The 15,535-nt window shown below is 38.2% G+C and overlaps 2 protein-coding genes across 2 annotated transcripts; both read right to left on the reverse strand.

Annotated features, from left to right (window-relative positions):
* Window positions 1–1,262: 1,262 nt before the first annotated feature.
* On the reverse strand, window positions 1,263–2,578 carry LOC139875686 (uncharacterized). The gene is made up of 2 exons (XM_071862999.1): window positions 2,188–2,578; window positions 1,263–1,324 (listed from the first exon to the last, which is right to left on the reverse strand). Exons 1-2 carry the CDS (start codon window positions 2,576–2,578, stop codon window positions 1,263–1,265), a joined length of 453 nt encoding a protein of 150 aa, XP_071719100.1.
* Window positions 2,579–3,359: 781 nt separating this feature from the next.
* Window positions 3,360–4,127, reverse strand: LOC139875687 (uncharacterized). Its single transcript, XM_071863000.1, has one exon. It carries the CDS (start codon window positions 4,125–4,127, stop codon window positions 3,360–3,362), a length of 768 nt encoding a protein of 255 aa, XP_071719101.1.
* Window positions 4,128–15,535: the final 11,408 nt, after the last annotated feature.

Below are 15,535 nucleotides of genomic sequence, written 5' to 3' on the forward strand. Positions count from 1 at the left end.
TTAAGTCCTTTGGGGTGAAACAGATGACTGAAGCTGTCCGTGCTAGCACTGTGGTTAAGGAGCTTGGTTCTCCTTCTTGTTCTGGTTTTATGGAGGTGGACAGTAAACCGGAGAAAGTAGCTGAGTCTAGTGCTCCCAAGGTTCAACACAGCGCTAAGGTTGCTTCGGAGCACGAGCCTATTGATGTTGATGCAGAGCCTGACGTGTTCAAGAGTATTCCTGTTAGGGCGTCTAGGCGTCAGAAGGCTGCCAGGAAAATGAAGGAGGTTATTTCTGGTTCTCCCTTGAAGAAAGCTAAATTTGCTCTTCGATATGAAGATACTGATTACGAAGCTCGAATTGAAGGTTCTGGCGACAATGTTCTCTTGGGTACGCTTTTTATTAGTGTTTTTTATTTGAACTATGCTTTATTCTCAAATATATCTTTGTGCCTTTGTAGGTGATATTCCTGATATCCCTCCTTTGGAAGCTTGTTTCGATGTGTTTGATGAAATGATTCCTTCTGAGTTCGAAGATGCCTTCGTGGATACCTCTAAGCTTATTGATGTTTATACCACTCATTGCTATCGTTCTGCTATTTATAACAACCTCGTCCTATCCCGTTTGAAGCAGAAATCTGGCGATGTTGTGTACCTGGAGAAGAAGGTGGAAGAGCTTAGGGATGTCAATGCATCTTCCAAAGAGTATGTGAAGAAGCTCCAGGAGAAATTGTTATTGAACACATCTTGGGAAGAGGAGGTGAAATCAGCCAAGAGTGAGATTCTGAGCATGCAAGAGAAACAGAAGCTTGATGAAAAGAGGATTGCTGACTTGGAAGGAGAGAACAAGGCTCTCCATTAGGAAGCGAAAGCGTTGGCAGATCAGAAGAAGAGGTTTGATGGTTTAAAAGCATATTATTCTGATGTGATTACCCAGGTCATTCCACATGTCTGCAAGCAGGTTATTCGCAGCAAAGAGTTGAGCACGTTTGTTGGTGATGTTGTTCTTTCTAGCAAACTTGAGGAGAGGTGTAAATTGTTGACCGAGTTATCCGAACAGGGCAAGCTTGAGCTTAGTAGTTATTCAGAGTATACTAATTAGGCTTCAGACCTTGTTGATGCTGCACGTGCTCGTTTTGCCGATGCTGAGCTCAACTATGTCGCCTCTGTTGCTGCTCACTCTGATGCTAAGCTTGTGGAGCTCCTTGCCTTAGTTTCAGAGCAATGATCTTTGTGGTTGGCTTGTTTCATGATCTTCTTTTGCTGTAGTGACCTGTGTGCTAATTACCTTATGTCTAATGTACTTTTATCAGGCCTGCGTGTCTGCTGATTTGGGGCTTTGTTGCCTGTAAACAATTTGTATTCAGTATTTTGTGGGTTGTCATGCCCATCTATGTATCATTACTCTATTTAACTTTTAAGCAGGTTATGTCTTTGGCTTTTTTGGCTGCCTTTCGGTCATCTAGGTGTGACCCTTTAGTGCCGAAATATGTGCACTTATTTCCTTGTAGAATTTTCCCTAATACCTTTTTGTGCATTACTTGAGTGTAGGGAATACTTTGCGACAGCTTCGACATACCTCTTGGGTTACCTCTGGCATATTGCTAGAGTTTGGCAAGTATTCCTCTTGGGAATACTCTGCAATAGCTTCGGTATACCTCTTGGGTTACCTCTTGCATATTGCTAGAGTTTGGCAAGTATTCCTCTTGGGAATACTCTGCAATAGCTTCGGTATACCTCTTGCATATTGCTAGAGTTTGACAAGTATTCCTCTTGGGAATACTCTGCAATAGCTTCGGTATACCTCTTGGGTTACCTCTTGCATATTGCTAGAGTTTGACAAGTATTCCTCTTGGGAATACTCTGCAATAGCTTCGGTATACCTCTTGGGTTACCCCTTGCATATTGCTAGAGTTTGACAAGTATTCCTCTTGGGAATACTCTGCAATAGCTTCGGTATACCTCTTGGGTTACCTCTTGCATATTGCTTAAGTATGGCAAGTATTACAATATTAAGCTTGGTGTTTTCAAAAGATAGTAGGATTGCATTCAAATTTATTGTGGTAGGAAGCGTGTAAGTTTCAACTACCCATTACAAAATTTCCTACTTTCATACAGCTAAAAGTCTAGAAATAAAACTTTCAAAGGTTTACTCCGTTCCAGGTTCTGGAGATCTGTTTTCCCTCCGTGGTTTCAAGTTTATATGAACCATTCCCAAAAGCTTCGAAGATTATGTATGGGCCTTCCCAAGTTAGACCCATCTTCCCTTCGTATTCTACTTTGCTAGTGCTATTGAGACTTAGGACATAGTCCCCGACCTTGTATACCGATGGTTTGACTCGTTTGTTGTAATACTTCTCAATCGTTTTCTTGTATGCTGCTTCCTGAATCAGCGCAGCTTCCCTTCTTTCCTCCATGAGGTCAAGGTTAAGACGGAGGTTCTCCTCGTTCTCTTCAAAGTTCGCGGTTCTATTGGTTAATACTTGTATCTCCGCGGGTAGTACTGCCGCAGTGCCATAAACCAAACTGTAGGGGGTTTCTCCGTTACTCCTTTTGGGGGTAGTTCTGTGAGCCCATAGAACTAGGGGGCGTTCTTCCATCCATCCTTGGTGGCATTTACCCAATCACTTCTCGAGGCCTTTTAAGATATCTCTGTTGGTTACTTCAACCAAACTGTAGGGGGTTTCTCCGTTACTCCTTTTGGGGGTAGTTCTGTGAGCCCATAGAACTAGGGGGCGTTCTTCCATCCATCCTTGGTGGCATTTACCCAATCACTTCTCGAGGCCTTTTAAGATATCTCTGTTGGTTACTTCAACCTGTCTGTTCCCTTGTGGATGGTAGATGGAAGTGAAGGTTTGCTTTATCTGCAGTTTCTCGCAGAACTCCGGGAAGATGCCTTCAGCGAATTGTTTACCATTATCTGAAATGATTTCTTGGGGTATCCCAAATCGACACACGATGTGTTCCCAGACGAATTTTTCTATATGTTTCCCCGTCGTGGTGCTTAGTGGTTTTGCTTCTGTCCACTTTGTGAAGTAGTCTATCTCAACTACCAACCATTTGTAGCCTCCTGGGGCCTCAGTGAGTGGACCTACTAGATCTATGCCCCATTTTGAGAAAGGTCATGCTGATAGCACCGATATCATCTCTTGCTTTGGCGATTTTTGAACTTTAGCGTGGATCTGACATGGCTCACAGGTTTGTAAGAGCGTGACTGTATCTTCGTGCATGGTTGGCCAGTAATACCCCATCCTTAGTATCTTTGCCACGATTGACCTTGGTCTGAAATGAAGTCCACATATACCTTCATGCATTTCTCTGATGATCATTGAAGCTTGGTTTGGTCCGACACATCGAAGCCATGGGGTAAGGAAAGATTTTCTATACAGGGCTCCATTCATCATTTTGTATGACGGTGCTTTGATCCGGATCTTTCGTGCTTCCTTTTTTGTCTTCGGGTAAAATTCCGAGTTCCAAGTACTCCCTTATTGGCTTCATCCATGTGTTTTCTTCTTCAGTGATTAAGTCGTGGACTTCCTGAGCTTCGATGGACCTTTTTTCTAACACTTCGACCAATACTTCTTTCGCCAGGTGCACGAAAGTGATAGAAGCTAATTGGCTCAGGGCATCTGCTTTCTTATTTTGACTCCTTCTCACATGTTCGATTGTGAAGCTTTTGAAGCTTCGTACTAGTTCCCTGACTTTTGACAGGTAGAGTTGTATGGTAGGTTGTCTTGCTTCAAAGATACCTAAAACATGGTTAGCATCAAGTTGGGAATCTACAAAGGCTTGCAAATGCTCAATTTTCATTTCTTTCGCTATTCTGAGCCCGGCGAGAAGAGCTTCATATTTTGCTTCGTTGTTGGTTGTGTTGAATTCGAAGCTTAGCGCATAAGTAAACTCTTGCCCCTCTGGGTTAATTAACATAAGCCCTGCCCCTGAGCCATCAGAGCTAGAAGCTCCGTCGGTGAACAATTTCCATTCCTTCGTTTCAACAGGCGGAGTGATAATTTGTGCGAAGGTAGAACCACTCCCTTCATCTGTCTCCGTTGTTTCTGCCATGAAGTCTGCTAACACTTGGGCTTTAATTGAATGACGAGCTTGAAATTCGATGTCATGTTCCCTGAGCTCTATGGCCCATTCGGCCATTCTACCAGACTTTTATGGCTTCATGAGCACCTGCCTAATTTGTTTGTTAGTTAACACAATGATAGGATGAGCTTGAAAGTACCTTCGTAGTTTCCTTGCTGTATGAACTAGGGCGAGCGTGAGCTTTTAGAGTTCTGGATAGTTGACTTTCGCACCTTGTAGAACCCGGCTTACGAAGTATATTGGGACCTGTACCCTTTCTTGCTCTGCTACTAACACCGCACTGATGCATTCCTTGGACGTTGCTAGGTAGAGATAGAGTGTTTCCCCTAGCTTCGGCGATGTTAGGGTTGGCAGGTTAGCTATGTGTGCCTTCATATCAACGAAGGCTTGTTCTGCTTCTTCGATCCAAGATATCTTTTTCGCTCCCAAACATCATTTTAAAACTTGGAGGAAAGGTAACTGCTTTTCAGCCCCCTGGACAGAAAATGGCTTAATGACGCCAGCTTCCCGTTTAAACTCTGCATTTCTTTGACTGTGGTTGGGGTTTTGAGTTGTTGTAGCTTATCTACTGATAATGCTAAAAACGAACATATATTTCATAGCATTATCCTTCAAGAAAGACAAGCTTTTGGTTGCAATTGTTCTATTTATAAGTTATATTCGTTTAAATAATAAAAGCTGAAGACAAAAGACAGATTCGACGATTTGAAGACGCAAATGACCAAAACGCTAAAAAGCACAAAGTACAATCCACGAGGTTCAATTTATTGATGAGAAACGTCTAAAAGTTACAAGAGTACGAGCCGCAAAACGCAAAGTACAAGATATTAAATAGTACAAAAGAACGTTCGAAAATCCGGAACCGGGACATGAACCAACTATCAACGCGCGACGCAACGGAGCTAAAATGACAAGTCAACTATGCACATGAATATAATATAATATATAAATAATTCTTAAAATTATATATATTATATATATATATATATATATTAAAAACCGTCGGCAAACAAGAAAACAAAAGCATGTGGTCTGATCCAGCTGGCCATGCGATCGCATGGCCTGGAAGCACAAAAGCCATGCGATCGCATGGGGTACTGTAGCAGCTCACATTCTATAAATTGCACGATTTCTGGCCGAGAACATACACATCTTTTTCTAATCTCTCTCTCACAAATATATATATATATATATATATATATATATATATATATATATATATATATATATATATATATATATATATATATATATATATATATATATATATATATATATATTTATATTTATAATTTTAATTTTAATTTAAGATTAATAATAATAAGGTTATGTTAGCGAATGTTTTAAGTTTGTAAGTCGAAACTCTGTCCGTGTAACGCTACGCTATTAATACTCATTGTAAGTTTTGTTCAACCTTTTTAAATTAATGTCTCGTAGCTAAGTTATTATTATGCTTATTTAAATCGAAGTAATCATGATGTTAGACTAAATATTAAAGACGGGGTTATTGGGCTTTGTACCATAATTGGGGTTTGGACAAAAGACCGACACTTGTGGAAATTGGACTATGGATTATTAATGACCTTTATATTTGTTTAATTGAATGATAGTTCATTAATTTAATATAAAGATTTACAATTGGACGTAATTATAAATAACCACATACACTCGATCGGACACGATGGGCGGGATATTTATAAGTACTAATAATCGTTCATTTAACCGGACACGGGAATGGATTAATAGTCAATAGACTCATTAAAACAGGGGTGAATTATGTACAAGGACTCTTGGCGTAATTGTTAACAAAGTATTAAAACCTTGGGTTACACGTAGTCGATATCCTGGTGTAATTATTAAACAAAGTATTAAGACCTTGTTACAGTTTAAGTCCCCAATTAGTTGGAATATTTGACTTCGGATTTAAGAATAATTTGACGAGGACACTCGCACTTTATATTTATGACTGATGGACTGTTATGGACAAAAACCAGATGGACATATAGAATAACCTAGGACAAAGGACAATTAACCCATGGTAATAAATTAAAATCACCATGTTAAACATCATGATTACGGAAGTTTAAATAAGCATAATTTCTTTATTTTATATCTTATCGCATTTTTAATTATCGTACTTTTAATTATCGCAATTTTATTTTACCGTCATTTTATTTATCGCATTTTTATTTATCGCAATTTTATTTATCATCATTTACTTTACGCTTTAAATTAAGTTATATTTATTTTTAATATACTACTTTAGGTTTTAATTGAGACTTAAGTTTTAAAAATCGAAAAACCGGTCATTAAACGGTAAAAACTCCCTCTTTATAATAATAATACTACTTATATATATATATATATATATATATATATATATATATATATATATATATATATATATATATATATATATATATATATATATATATATATATATATATATATTTTTTTTTACAATTATAGGTTTAAATAATTATAGCGTTAAACTTGTTTATTGTATCCCTGTGGAACGAACCGGACTTACTAAAAACTATACTACTGTACGATTAGGTACACTGCCTATAAGTGTTGTAGCAAGGTTTAGGTATATCCATTCTATAAATAAATAAATAACTTGTGTAAAATTGTATCGTATTTAATAGTATTTCGTAGTAAAAATATAACTATTTCATATACACCTCGCATAACATCAAGTAATTTTTGGCGCCGCTGCCGGGGAAAATCAACAACGCCGAAGCGAAACGCTATTTATAAATAAATATATTAGTTTTTAAGATATTTTTGTAAAAATATAATATTTCTCATTTTGTAAAAATATTTTGTTAAAAATACAAAAATATAAAAAGAAAAACAATATATATATATATATATATATATATATATATATATATATATATATATATATATATATATATATATATATATATATATATTTAAGAGTTTGTTTAAAATATATAAAAGTATAAAGTATTTCTATTTTTTATTTTAGAATTTAAAGTATAAGTTTTTATTTATTTTATATAAATATTTTATAAGTTAAATACAGGAAAAAAAAAGAAAGTAAAAAGTAGTCGGGCCGTACTGTAGCAGCCCAAACAATTTGGCCTGGAACCCGAGCCCATGCGACCACATGGCTATAAAACCCTCAACTCATGCGATCACATGAGCTGAGGTGACAGCTCTGATCATTGGACGTACGAATTAGGGTTAAGGTTTAATAATTATTATTATTAATTAATATTAATTAGGGTTTTAATTTAATATTAGTTAGTTTAAGTTTTAATTAATTTTGTATTTTTAGTTTTAATTAGTTTTATTAAATTAATACTTTTATAAAATAATAATATAAAAATAATATTTTTATAAAAATAAGTAATTTTATTATTTTTATATCTTTTTATAAATTGTATATTTTAATCGTTTAATTCGTAATTTATATATTTATCGTTCGTAACTAGTTTTAAACTTAGTATTTTGCCATAGTAGCTCTAGATTTTTAGGTTTTGCCTTAAAATCCCTTAAGTGCTTTTTCTTTAGACTAAGATTTAGGTACTTTAGAATTTTGCGACGCCGTTTTAAGATTTTAGTACTTTTTAAGTTATTTCCTTTTTGGATATAGAATTCCTTTTAAGCTTTAATACATTTAGACGTAAGTTTTAATTTTTAGTTTTTAGAATTCTAAGTTTCGACGCTTATTTTTTTTTTTGTGTTTCGACCTTTTATTTTTCGACGCACTCTTTTTCTTTCTTATTTCTCGACGCTCTAGTTTTTAGGACAGAGAATTTTCTTTATCTTCTTTAAACTTAGACGAAAAATTATTTTAAGCGGTTAAATTGATCTTACTCCAAAATTTTTTGGTTCGTAGTAATAGTTGGATTTGTTAGTGGCGAGTTGTGGGCTTCCGATTTAAAGGGTCCTGGCTACCTGCTGCATCTATTGGCTATTCGAAACGTGGGAAAAATCAGAAAAGTCTATTAATTTGATAACTTATATAATTTTTATCTTTTATAACTAATAGGATATTCAGTGAATGCACCGAGCAAAACGTTCACCACCTTTTATACGTTCACCACCTGTAACTCGATCAAGACATTTAGCCAATATTGTTGCCGTTGATTTTTCTATAGAATCGTCATCTAGTCGACCAAGTACTCCAATTCAAATTTCCGATAATTCATTTTTTGACCCCGACCTCACAATTGAGAATCCGGAGGATATTCAGGGACAATTCAGAGATCCTGAACCACTAATCATTCATCCTGAACCACAAATCACTCATCCAGAGATTGTCGAGGAAGAAACCATTAAGTCAGAATCCTCTAGCGATTCAGATTCAACAAACTCAATCATGGAAAATCTGGAACCTCTAAGTATGGAAGACCGAATGAGAGCTAAACGCACTGGCCAATGTCACACAATTACTCAACCAAACATTAATGCACCAGATTATGAAATCAAAGGACAAATCCTACACATGGTAACTAATCAACACTAATTTAGTGGTGCGCCGAAGGAAGATCCAAACGAACATCTTCGTACCTTTAATAGGATTTGTACTCTATTAAAGATCAGAGAAGTTGAGGATGAACAGATCTATCTCATGTTATTTCCCTGGACTTTAAAGGGAGAAGCCAAAGATTGGTTAGAATTGTTACCTGAAGGGGCGATTGATACATGGGATGTTTTAGTTGAAAAATTTCTTAAACAATTCTTTCCGGCATCTAAAGCTGTGAGACTTCAAGGAGAAATTGTTACGTTCACACAGAAGCCAAATGAAACTCTATATGAGGCGTGGATAAGATATGGAAAGTTATTGAGAGGATATCCGCAGCATGGTTTAGACACTTATCAAATAGTACAAATATTCTACCAAGGATGCGATATCACTACACGAAAAGACATCGATATAGCAGCTGGTGGTTCCATTATGAAGAAAACCGCAACTGAAGCTTACAAAATTATTGATAACACCGCTTCCCACTCGCATGAGTGGCATCAAAAAAAAGATATCGTTAGATCATCTAAAGCGGCTAGAGCCGATTCTAGCCATGACTTTGATTCCATGTTCGCAAAGATAGATGCTTTCAAGAGATGAATGGAAAAGATGACTAAAGATATTCATGCTATACGAATTATGTAACATCCCGCCTTTTTCCGTCTACTTTTCCGTTATACTAATTTAAACTCCGTTATATGTTTATAACATCTTCCGTTGATACGCGTTTTAAATTATCTCGTTTAGGTAATTCACGCACCCGAACGAAAGTTGAGGGACTAAACTTGACAAAGGATCAAACCCTTGACTAGGTCAAAGGGTCAAACCCCTTTCACTCATTCATTATCATCTCCATCTCTCTCTCTCTTTCTCTCTAGCAAGAACACACACACCATTTCCAAATTCATTCAATCATCATCTAAATCCGATCTAGGAGGCTTACAACAAAATAAATTACATATTCGTGATCCTCTCTTCATCCTCTTCATTTTGGTACCAACTTCATCTCGTTTGGGTAACATTTCTAAAACTCTAGATTTCTCTAAATTCGTGTTTTTGGCTTGAAATGGTGTTAGTTAGTGTCTATGGCTCATTGTGATGTCGTGTATGTAATTTGTATGCTCGATCTCGTTGTTTTAGTATAACTAGCATGAACTTGAATTTTGGTGTGTTGTTCTTGAATTTTGGATGATCATATGTTGTTAGATGTTAAAAGTTCATGTTTTAATTGTGTTCCTAGTATCACTAGCTTCAAATTGATGTGTAGGTTGCTTGAGAAAACTCCATAAACTTGATTAGTGATTTTTGGTGGAATTGAGCTAGGGTTTAATGAACTTGAAATGATTATTTGATGCATTGATTGCCATGATTTGTTGTTAGTAAGTTGTTAGTTGTATTGTATGCTCAATTACCTACAAAATGGCATGTCATATGTATGCATTGAATGCCTAAATCATTAAATGTGCATTGGTGAGTTTGAAGCATTAATGTGTGCATTGAATGATCACTTGGTTTGAAAACTCGGTTGTTACAAATGAGGTTTTTGATTGATGAATTGTGTTTAGTTGCATTCTAAGTCAAAAGAGCTTTCCAACGATATAAGGTGCGAGTCCTAAGTGTTAGCGGTTTGTGTTTTATGCACAAAAAGGTTTTGGATTGAGACTTGAACATTTAGGACTGGCCAGGCACCAGCACCCGGCCTTTGCCGCGGCGCGGCCCTTTCATGTCGCGGCGCGACATATAAGGGGGTCAGGTTCTGACCTCCATGTCCAAAATACGAAAAATGTTTGGCATACTACGGACCTCCGATTCACATGAGACTTGTTCTAACATGCTTATATATGAATAAAAACCTCAGAAAAATAGTTCGGAACCCGACCCGAACGTGTTGACTTTCGTTGACTTTGACCGACCAAAGTTTGACTTTTAATCAAACTTAACCAAATATTTGTGCAATCGTTCTAACATGTTTTTATACTTGTACCTTGCATGAAACATGACAATTTGATTCACATGCTATTATGATCGAGTCTTAACGAGCCATAGGACTAATTGAACATCTTTGACCTATCGTGTTTACCGTTATTGATACAACCTATTGTTTAGGTCAAGACTAGCATTGTTCTTTACACACGTTTACTTGTTGAAGTACTTACTACTCGTGCACTCAAGGTGAGATCATAGTCCCACTTTTACTCTTTGTGAACTTACATTTGGGATGAGAAAACATAAACATTTCTTTACTAAGTGAACACAAGTACAGGAAAACAAACATTCTACATACGAGTTTAGAACAAAATCCTCAATTCGATTATCATTAGTTACACTTGCCGGGTGTAAGCGAGAACTTATGTTGTATGGATCCATATGGGTTTGACAAACCCTCATTCAAATGGTTCGCTACCGTTTACGAATGAAATATATTTTCGAGAAACAGTGTATGTTCTAGCACTAAGTGATGGGGTTCAATGGAAGGAAATGTTAAGCATTGATAATTGGGTGCTCGTGAAACAAACTTTTGGAATGTATTACTATTATTTCATTGATGCAAATCTTGTGGTTCACTTGTACTTACTTACTTAAACCTATGATTTCACCAACGTTTTCGTTGACAGATTTCTATGTTTTTCTCAGGTCCTTGAACGATACATGATACATGCTTCCGCTCATTATTTTGATACTTGCATTGGATGTCGAGTATATATGCATACATGGAGCGTCTTTTGACTACTTTTAAATTGTGTCGCATAAGTTTCATTTGTACTTAAAACTTTGTATCGTAACTTGTGGTGGAACTATTCTCGTAAACTTTGAACAATCTTTACATTTAAAATGAATGCGACATATCTTTTGGTCAAACGTTGTTTTAAAGACTTATGACCACGTAACGGGACCTAAGTAGACGGCGCCGTCAAACATGATTTGGTCGGGTCACTACAGATGGTATCAGAGCGTTGGTTGTAGGGATTTAGAGTTCATTGGTGTCAACCTCGAGTCATAGGGCACATTGGTGAGTCTAGACTACAACCGGCATATAGACTTGAAGTAGGAATTACTTGACTACTTGTGCATTTATACTCGAACGCTTCTACTCATATCTACTCTTAGTTCATCTTAATCTCACGTTGTTTAATTTGATTGACGCGCCACCTTGACTATATGAAATGATGTCGAATGCACATATGAATCAGGGTAATATAATTTCCGGGATTATATTACGGTGACTCATATGAACGTTCCGACATTATGGCATAAAGAATTTAAGGCGAGTCGAGGAAAAACTTCTCTTTATATTTATTCTATATCACGGTTAGTATTATTGAGAATACTAATCAATGATATTCTTGTGTCTTGAAGGAACAATGGCTCCTCGTCGTGTACGCCGCAATGAAACTCCCGAACAAGCTCTCGAACGGATGATAGCCACCGCCGTAGATGCGGCCACGGCCGGTCACTCATCCAACAACAATAATAATAACAACCACAACAACAACAACAACAACAACAACAATGGAGCTGGAAACTCAAACGAGGGATGCTCCTATAAAGCTTTCATGGGGTGCAAACCTCACACTTTTGATGGAACCGGGGGACCGGTCGTGCTCACCCGATGGTTTGAGCAAACGGAAGCCGTCTTTAGCATAAGCGGTTGTCGGGACCAAGACAAGGTCAAATACTCCACTCACACCTTCGCCGGTGTCGCTCTTACATGGTGGAATACTTATGTACAATCGGTGGGTACCGATGAAGCTCACGCCCTCTCTTGGGCCGACTTGAGGGAAAAGATGATTGTCGAATATTTCCCTCGTGAAGAAACCTGAAGGCTCGAACAAGAGCTAAGAACTTTAAAGGCGATCGGAAATGATCTCAAGGCTTATAATCAACGATTTTCCGAACTAGCCTTGATGTGCCCAAATCTTGTGAACCCCGAAGCTTTAAGGGTTGAACTTTACATGGATGGTCTTCCAAAGAGCATCAAACATGGAGTAATGTCATCCAAACCCCCTAATCATCAAGAAGCTTTGAACATGGCCCGCAAATTGATAGAGACAGTGGACGAAATCGTAGTACCGGCACCTAAAGCTGAGGACAAGTCGGGTAACAACAAAAGAAAATGGGAAGCTCCCCAATCAAGCAACAACAACTTTGCCAAGAAATCTTTCACCTCCGACGGCAAGAAGGGTTATGCCGGAATTCTACCTCTTTGCAACAAATGCAACAAACATCACTTTGGCGAGTGTAGTAAGCTAATTTGCCATCGGTGCCAAGGAATTGGTCATAAGGCCAACGATTGTAAAAGTGCCACTCCCGTCGCTCGAAAGTGGCCCAATGCACCAAAGACGGGCACTTGTTACGAATGTGGCCAAACGGGCCATTATAGAAATGCATGCCCGAAGAGGAAAGATAACACCAATACGCGCGGCCGAGCTTTCAACATCAACACCGAGGAAGCCCGAGATGATAATGAATTAGTCACGGGTACGTTTCTTCTCAACAATTCTTATGTCTCTTGCTTATTCGATTCGGGTGCCGATAAATGCTTTGTATCCAAGACTTTGACTCATTCTTTTAGCACTCCACCTCTTCCATTAGATACCACTTATACCATTGAAGTGGCTAACGGGAAACTATTAAGTGCCGACACATATTACCGGGGGTGTACGTTAAACATTTTGGGTAAGAAATTTGAAATTGACTTGATACCCATAGAACTAGGAAGCTTTGATGTAATAATCGGTATGAATTAGTTAGTCAAAACGAAATCTCACATCCTTTGTGATCTTAACGCAATCCGAATTCCTATCGAGAATGGTGAACCTTTGATTGTTTATGGCGATAAGAGTTGCACCAGACTCAACCTCGTTTCGTGCCTTAAAGTTAGAAAACTACTCCGTAAGGGTTGTTTTGCGATCCTTGCCCACGTTAAGAAAGTCGAGTTCGATGAGAAGCATATCGATGATGTGCCAATTGTTAGTGACTTTTCCGATGTATTTCCCGACGAATTGCCGGGTCTTCCACCTCATCGACCGGTTGAATTCCAAATCGATCTTATTCCGGGAGCCGCACCCGTAGCACGTGCACCGTATAGACTTACTCCATCCGAAATGCAAGAATTGCAAAGTCAAATCCAAGAACTACTTGACCGTGGTTTTATCCAACCTAGCCATTCACCTTGGGGCGCTCCAATTTTGTTAGTTAAAAAGAAAGACGGATCCCTACGAATGTGCATTGATTATCGTGAAATAAATAAATTGACAGTTAAGAACCGATATCCTCTTCCTCGCATCGATGACCTCTTTGATCAACTACAAGGGTCTTGTGTATATTCGAAAATCGATCTCCGCTCGGGTTATCATCAATTAAGGGTTAAGGGGGAAGATGTCTCCAAAACCGCTTTCTGGACTCGTTATGGTAGTTATGAATTCCTCGTCATGCCATTTGGTCTCACTAACGCCCCGGCGGTGTTCATGGATCTTATGAACCGCGTGTGCAAACCGTATCTCGATAAATTCGTTATTGTGTTCATCGATGACATATTGATCTATTCTAAAAATGAAGAAGAGCACGAACAACATCTCCGACTTGTGCTTGAACTCTTGAGACAAGAACGACTTTATGCCAAATTCTCCAAGTGTGAATTTTGGTTGAAGGAAGTTCAATTTCTTGGTCATGTTGTAAGTGATCAAGGTATTAAAGTCGATCCCACGAAAATCGAAGCCATTAGTAAATGGGAGACTCCTACTACTCCTACTCACATTCGTCAATTCTTGGGTCTCGCCGGGTACTATCGTAGATTCATCGAAAACTTCTCTTTGGTTGCATGTCCTCTAACCGCATTGACTCACAAGGGAAAGAAATTCATTTGGACGACCGAACATGAATCCGCATTCCAAATCTTGAAAACGAAGCTAACCACCGCTCCTATCTTATCACTTCCCGAAGGCAATGATGACTTTGTTGTATATTGTGATGCCTCGAAACATGGTTTTGGGTGTGTATTGATGCAACGAACGAAAGTCATTGCTTATGTTTCTCGACAACTCAAAATTCATGAACGAAACTATACGACACATGATCTCGAACTCGGAGCCGTTGTCTTTGCACTTAAAATGTGAAGACACTATCTTTATGGAACCAAGAGTACTATCTTTACCGACCACAAAAGTCTCCAACACATTTTCGATCAAAAGCAACTAAACATGAGACAACGAAGGTGGATTGAAACCTTAAACGATTACGATTGCGAGCTTCGTTACCATCCCGGGAAGGCAAATGTAGTAGCCGATGCCTTAAGTCGAAAAGAAAGAGCGGTGCCTCTTCGTGTCCGAGCCTTAAACATCACCATCCACACAAACCTTAATAGCCAAATTCGGGTAGCCCAAGATGAGGCTCTCAAGGATGAAAACCTTTCACACGAGCTCTTAAACATTCTCGTCTCTCGATTCGAAATTAGGGAGACCGGACTCCGATATTACGCCGGAAGGATTTGGGTGCCTAGTTATGGGGACCTACGAAGCCTTATTTTAGATGAAGCCCATAAGTCACGATACTCGATTCACCCCGGTGCCAATAAGATGTACCACGACCTTAAACAGCTATATTGGTGGCCGAACATCAAAAGGGACGTAGCTACTTATGTTTCCAAGTGTTTGACATGTTCCAAAGTCAAAGCCGAACACCAAAGACCGTCCGGACTACTTCAACAACCCGAGATCCTGCAATGGAAGTGGGAAAGAATAACGATGGATTTTATCACCAAACTACCAAAAACGACGGGCGGTTATGATACCATTTGGGTTATTGTTGACCATCTCACCAAATCCGCACACTTCCTTGCCATGAAAGAAACGGACAAAATGGAGAAACTTGCACAACTTTACATTAAGGAAATCGTAGCCCGACACGGTGTACCTTTATCGATTATCTCCGACCGAGATGGCCGTTTCGTTTCTAGATTTTGGCG

Source organism: Rutidosis leptorrhynchoides, chromosome 11 (genome assembly GCF_046630445.1).
Source record: "Rutidosis leptorrhynchoides isolate AG116_Rl617_1_P2 chromosome 11, CSIRO_AGI_Rlap_v1, whole genome shotgun sequence".
Lineage (NCBI taxonomy): Eukaryota > Viridiplantae > Streptophyta > Magnoliopsida > Asterales > Asteraceae > Rutidosis > Rutidosis leptorrhynchoides.